Source organism: Anarrhichthys ocellatus, unplaced genomic scaffold, assembly GCF_004355925.1.
Source record: "Anarrhichthys ocellatus isolate YVR2014 unplaced genomic scaffold, GSC_Weel_1.0 scaffold6, whole genome shotgun sequence".
Lineage (NCBI taxonomy): Eukaryota > Metazoa > Chordata > Actinopteri > Perciformes > Anarhichadidae > Anarrhichthys > Anarrhichthys ocellatus.
In genome coordinates, this window is record NW_022280036.1 from 4,931,684 (window position 1) to 4,938,507 (window position 6,824).

At 41.3% G+C, this 6,824-nt stretch overlaps 1 protein-coding gene across 1 annotated transcript in view; it reads left to right on the forward strand.

Moving 5' to 3' along the window:
* The window catches only part of ush2a (Usher syndrome 2A (autosomal recessive, mild)), a 120,259-nt gene that overhangs the window by 77,224 nt on the left and 36,211 nt on the right, over nt 1-6,824 (forward strand). Inside the window, exons 40-43 of the mRNA XM_031846206.1 lie at nt 800-957; nt 2,023-2,170; nt 3,956-4,111; nt 6,220-6,367. Of these exons, the coding sequence (XP_031702066.1) occupies nt 800-957; nt 2,023-2,170; nt 3,956-4,111; nt 6,220-6,367 (610 nt within the window). The remainder of the gene's footprint in view (nt 1-799; nt 958-2,022; nt 2,171-3,955; nt 4,112-6,219; nt 6,368-6,824) is intronic.

Genomic DNA, 6,824 nt, shown 5'->3' on the forward strand with positions numbered 1-6,824 from the left:
TGTGTGTGTGTGTGTGTGTGTGTGTGTGTGTGTGTGTGTGTGTGTGTGTGTGTGTGTGTGCGCTCGCTCGCTCCAGTAGTACTGTCCTTTTGAGGGTCTTTATCGTCAGAACGCCTATGGTTACATTTGTCGTTTCTGTGCTGTTTTCCTCATTGGATCACACTAGGACACATTGACTGGCACCAAGTCAGTTTTCATTTGCATTGTAATGCAGTGAGCCAGACTGCATCCCAACATAGCAGAGCTCACTTTGTGACAGGAATTCCTCCTAGTCTGGACACAGTCCTACAATGTACGAGTGACCAATGGCAACAGTGCATCAACAGCAAAACAAATACTGGACATCTTAAAAATGTAATGCAGAGAAATAACACACTGTCAGACCAAGACATCTAAGGGATGTCACAATCACACCATCATGTTAATAGTTTTTAAAACATGAATGAACTACAAAAAAGTTGGCACATTTTCTCTGTAAATATACAAATGATTTGTTTTAAAGTCTGGCATTAGAGTCAGGGTGATGATGTTGTGTTGAAAGAGGTATTTCAGGGCAGTGGATGAAGGCAACACATTGGTTATGTTAACAAGATGAACTATGTGTTATACAGTACATATGCACAATAAACTTCTTTTGGGACAATAAACACTAAAACCAGTTTACAATTACTCAGGAAATCTCCAGTCATTCCTGTCCTAAGATGGCAAGCTTACCGTGGCTTGAAAACAGTTTGCTTGGTCATTTTTATTTTTGTTCTGTATGTCATACATGTCATAATCAGATGTGTTCTTTTTGCAGGCATTATAACCAGCTATGGTCTCTGGCTGGATGGAGTGCTCATTTTAAACTCCACTTCCTCCCTGAGGTTCTTTGTGGCGGAGGGACTTTCTCCATGGAGCCGACACGTCCTCCGGCTGCAGGCCTGTACAGCACGAGGCTGTGGCAAAGGACCAGCGGTCAGTTAACTTCTTACTTGTAAACCCACAAATGTATTTATTGATTGATAAACTGCAAGATCCTGTGTCATATCTTTGAAGATAGGCAAACTTTATAAGTCATTGCTGTAGGGTTTCTGCATTTGGATGAATCATATCCGTAGGTAAAACATAACAGACAGTAAACCAGATATTTCTATGATGTAGATTATTGCTGTAACTAACCAACACACAAAGCCATGGGAACACATATGAGAATGCCTACTCAGACATTTTCAAGTGTGCGCGTGTGTGTGCATGTTGTGTCACTGAGTGTCATAAAGGTGATCGATTCTCTCAGCTCAATAACGAGGTTGGCGTGGCAACAGTGACATTTGGTAGCAAATGCCACTCCACACTCAACGATGTCTCTGACGACAGGCCATATTTTGGGGCATTTTTCCAATACGGACGCCATATTTAGTGAAACACCAGCAGAACAGCTGACACAGCAGAACAGGAGGACAGGAAGGGGGGAAGTGGGTGGGGGGGGTAAGAACAGGATAAAGAGGAGTAGATGACAGGATGGATGGGAGAAGAAAGGAGGGAGTTTAGGGATAAAAGAGTAAAATGATGAGGATAGAGTAAATGGTCAGAGCCATGTGAGAGATGAGGTGGCAAGTGAGGATGCAAAGGGCAGCAGAGGGGAGAGTGACAGGAGCGTCAGACAGGAGGAAATGAGACAGAAGAAAGAAGCGGGGTGATGGTGGAAAAAGAGAAGGAGCAGTGTGAGGGGAGTGAGTGAAAGATATGGAGGTATGTGGCAGGAGAGAGGGAGAGAGAGAGGGAGAGAGAGGGAGAAAGGAATAAAAAAAGATAGAAAACTTGAAGCAGAAGTAATTTGGACCAGATGTGTAGAGTGGTTTACTTTTACACTTATATTTTAACACACATTTTAATCCACTCAGTCAAATATTTCAGAATGATTTTGATATGTTTATTTTTTAATATTCTATACCAGTTCGATGGATGAGAGTGAGTAGAATTATAGTAAAAAGGATTAAAGTTCTGGAGAACATGCTTTTGTGTCTTTTTCCTTTAAATCAGGTGGAGATGCGTACATTACAGATGACCCCAGAGGGCCCTATACTGTTGGAACTGACCAATCAGAGCTCTCGATCACTCCGAGCCCGCTGGACAGCCCCTCCTAGACCGAATGGGAACCTCAGCTACACACTGTACTACAAAAGCAAAGGTAACACATACAGCCATGCTCGCTCTCTCTCTCTGTTCCTTCAAAACAACAATGGCGGCTCCCGAAGAGGTAAGCGATGGACTAAAGAACTAAAGAGTATCATTGAGAGAAGAGCAAATAACGACCCTAGCCGACATTGGGCGAAGGCAGGTTGCCAGGCTGTCACAGGGCTGTCACATAGAGAGAGACAAACCTGCAGCAGGTTTAGACAGGCCCGGATCAAACCACGGCTTGACTAAACCTGCTGCATTTTCTATGTGGCTTCACTACAAATCCAACTCTACATTATACACATTGATGTTAAGTTTATCAGAATTATCAGATAAGATTAAGGAGTTTTGTAAGACACCATACCATGTAATTTTTCAAACCTCAATAACTAAGCTAAAAAGGTGTGTCTTGACATTTGTCTTGTTGGTAGAATGTAATTATCTCAGGTCAGGCTGTCCTGGAGGAAAAGTGGACATAGAAAATAGAAGTGGACAGTAAAAGCTGCTTCTCTGTAGGTCTCACTCATACAGGTCAGTGCTGTCAAAGCATCAAGAAAAGTTAACGCTAGTCCATCAAAGACCAGGATTAGGAATCTGTCAAGTTTGTTTTAACTAAACAGGCAGCAAATGAACAGACATTACTATCTCAATTCAGATCACAATCAAAATATACACATTAAGTAAAGTAAGGTTGTTTTTTTTAAAGATGAGCGGAACAGAACAATATGTGTGGAGATACACACATGTGTACCCTTACACACACAGACACACACACAAACTCCTCACCAACATGCAAACTTAGACTGAAAGTCAAGCCTGAAATGGGGAAGTGAAAGACGGAGTAATCAAACCAGAGTGGTGTAGAAAAGATGAGGTTTGTTTTATACTGCTGGTGACTTGAGAAAGGAAGTGATGTAGGATTCCAGAGCAAAACAGTGGTGTGAAGATGGATGGAAGAACAAAGACAAGCATTGGTAAACAATAGTATACAGCTAGAGGAGAGATGAGAAGCTCATATTTCCATAGATGTATTAGAAAAGATTGCAAGTAAAAACAACATGAGGAGCAACAAAACAGCGGATGAGAACTGGACATGGAAAGAAAAGGGGAAGAAGAAAATTGAACAAGATGAGAACAGGAGCACGGGGAAACAGCAGAACACACAATTATCCTTAAACCCACACGTATTCACCAAGTCTCTTTCTCTCTCTCTGTCACACACACACACGCACATACACACACTGATAGAGTCAGGGACTTTGATCTGCTCCTCACAGAGGAAGAGACGGATTACAATGAGTGGAGAGAAGGGTGAAAGAGGTGTGGAAGAAAGAGAGAGATGGTGTTTCGCTCTAGTTACCCACAACCCCTTGATTCTTTGATACACACTGCCTTCATCAGTTCCCACAAAACTGATATGCGTTTGTGTGTGCGGGTGTGTGTCCATCTAAATATATTGGATAGCCTTACATATTGTAATTTTCTGATCCTTTTTCTTTGACTATCCTTGCATAACCTCGATATGGAGAACCTCTCTCTTTTGATCACTCTCAGTCAGTATTCCCCTCTCTTGAACTCTCACTCATTCTGTTTCTCCTCTGTTGTTGAATTATCTTTTATGTGTCGTCTTTTTTCAGCTGTCACAGTTCTGACTCTAATCAATGACTGTGCCACGAAAACAATCGAATGTGCAAGATAATAAAGTCTTCCTCCTCACTTGTTAAATACACCGTGCTTGGCCTAAGACCTTACATGTCTCTCTTTGTGTGACTCTCTCTCTCTCTCTGTCTCCTAGAGGGTGACGGTGTGTTGGATGGAAGTATAGCAGCTGGAAGCTGGTTGTCTGTGACTGACCTACAGCCTTACACCAACTACATCTTCTGGATCAGAGGCTGTAACAAACAAGGTTGTGTTGAGAGCCTGCCTCTCAATGTTACTACGCCCCCAGCAGGTACACATACACAAACACACAGTAAAGGTTCTCCTCCTATCATCAGACTACACCTTACAAACCTGATTTCCATTAGAAATCTAAATCTTCACCCACACTCTGCAGATACATACTTGTGAAATAACTGTAGTACGTCACTACGTTCATGTCTTCTATTATTATAAGGCGCTTTTGGCCTCCACTAAATTGTGTATGATCTGATTTAAATGGCTGTAATTGTCGCTTTTTTTCTACATAAGCCATAAACTATTGTAACATCGTTATCTCATTACTCTGATTTTAATTGCTGTTCTTATGAACTGGAAAAGTTCTGTTTTATAGCTTGCTAGGCAAAAGAAAAAAAAACCAAAACAATTATTCAGTGAGTAGCAGTGATAAACACAGAGACACACACACACACACACATCATTGACTTCACTTAATGGTCTGAACACATATTTCTAATTTACACAGCGTTTGTTGGTGTGTTTGTGGATGGGTGTTTGTAATTGTGTAGAATGGAGGCTGGTTGTGCATACTGATAAATGTCAAAGCTGATCAGAGCAGTCTGAAGATGACGGTAACCAGGCACCAACACACACCCCTATAGACACACAATTTACCACTTTAGCTAATATCAACAAAAGTGTTAAATCCACGCACACACACCCCACTCTTGTCTCAGTCAGAGAACAACAAAAGATTGACTTCGGAAAGTTTTACTGTTCAAGTTCAAAACAAAGGCATAAGAAAGTATAAATTTTAAATACCAGACGTTTCCTCTCTTTCTATCTCTCTTTCTACCTCTGTGCCTCTGGCATCTCTTTAGACTTCTTTAAGGCAAACTGTCTTGATGCGTCCTTGTTCTATGAAAGAACAGAGAGAAGATAGTTGAGCAAGAGACAGAAGAGCAGAGGAGGAAGAGAGCAGAGAGAGAGAAGTGAACATAAAAGTGCATAGTTTAAAACGATTAGTGACACCTCTGATATTGTACCTGCTAACACAGCATGAGAGAGACACAGGCTCACCAAAGGTGTGCGTCTTGTGTTATGTGCGCGCGTGTGTGTGTGTGTGTGTGTGTGTGTGTGTCAGAGGCAGAAATCTAGTGTTTCAAGAATTGCACACACATACACACTCAGGGAATGACCATTTTGTTGATCTAGTGTAGGATCCTCTATATTAATAAGTAGAAACCAGTGATGGCATCAAAAAGATTTAATGATAAAAATTAAATTATTACAGTTAATTGTTTCTTTTGTTTTTGCGTTTTGGTTGTCCAAGATAAATTTTTGGTGAACCACCAAAAATATTATTCTGAACCTGTATCCAGTATCAAAGAGTGTTTTTTGGCTTTTTTCATATACTGCGTGTGTGTGTGTTTGTAAAAGCCGTCTGTAGGATAAGATGTCTTCAGCAATCAGTCTTGTTGTAGTGGAAAGAGAGCAGTGTGTTTGATTGAAGGGTCACTTTATACATCGGAGGACCTACTCTTATTTCGCATAGTCAACACTACAGTCACTCTCATTTTCTCCTTCTATTTGTTGTCCTTATCTCTTTCCTATCCTGTCTTTCCTCACATCTTCTCTGTTTCTGTTAAGAGCACGGCTATCATACTGAATCAAGATGTTTTTACTGATTTTCCGACACTAACACTATGCTATCATGCTCAGCTGGAAAAGAGGGGCACTGTTGAGAGAGCGGGGTCATATTGCTCTGTGTGTGTGTCTGTGTGTGTGTGTGTGAGAGAGAGACGTTGTAGTGGTTGTATATCTGTAAATCTTGCGGCTCTCTGTTGCACTCCCAGCCTCCTTCACAAAGAATATTTTCTCCTTTTGCTGTTATGTTTTTTTTCTTCTTTTGTTCTGTCCTTCTCTCTCCTCACTCCTGTCTCCTCTTTCCTCAATAAACTTGTGTCATTCATTGAGGGTGCAGTTGATCAATGAGATCAGTGAGTGACATTGATGTAACTTTTATAATCTACTTTTTCTCTTGGTCTTTTTTCTTGCTCTCTTTTTTTGTTTTACTCAACTGTCCTCATTCCATCCCTCCATCTATTTTTTGCCACCTCCATCCTTCCTTCATCACCTGCTCCGTCTTCTTCTCACCATCTTGTCTCTCTCTTTTCATAGCCCCAGATGGGTTGTCACCTCCGAGGTTGGCTCATAGAACTAGTGCCAGTCTGAATGTATCCTGGTCCGCCCCTGCTCACTCCAACGCACCAGGCCCACTCCGTTACAGCCTGCAAATGAGGACATCCCCTCAGAGGCCTGTGATAAGGTGAGATGGAGATTTAGATTATTTTATTTTTAGATTCAAAAAAATGCACGGACACAGTAGATAATCAAGTGGACAAGTTTTTACACAGTTGTCCAGAGCACATGCAAGTGGTCTGAGACAGTCATGATGATAACCAGCATTAAGAGAAAGACAGACCCATACAACGCACTCAGATACGTATCACAGTATATATACTGTACGCACCTTAAAAATGTGTACACACATATGCATACACATGTAGACATAATAGGGTACATTATACAGCAAAGCTGAATATGTCACATCAATATGACAGACCATCAGAAAAACAGAGAGGAAATGAGCTGGAGAGACGGGGGAGTCAAAAAGACAAAAAAATCAAAGAGCACAGCAAAGAGAGAGACAAAGGTAGGGAAATTGTAATAGAATAAAGAGAGAGAGAGAGAGAGAGAGAGAGAGAGAGAGAGAGAGAGAGAGA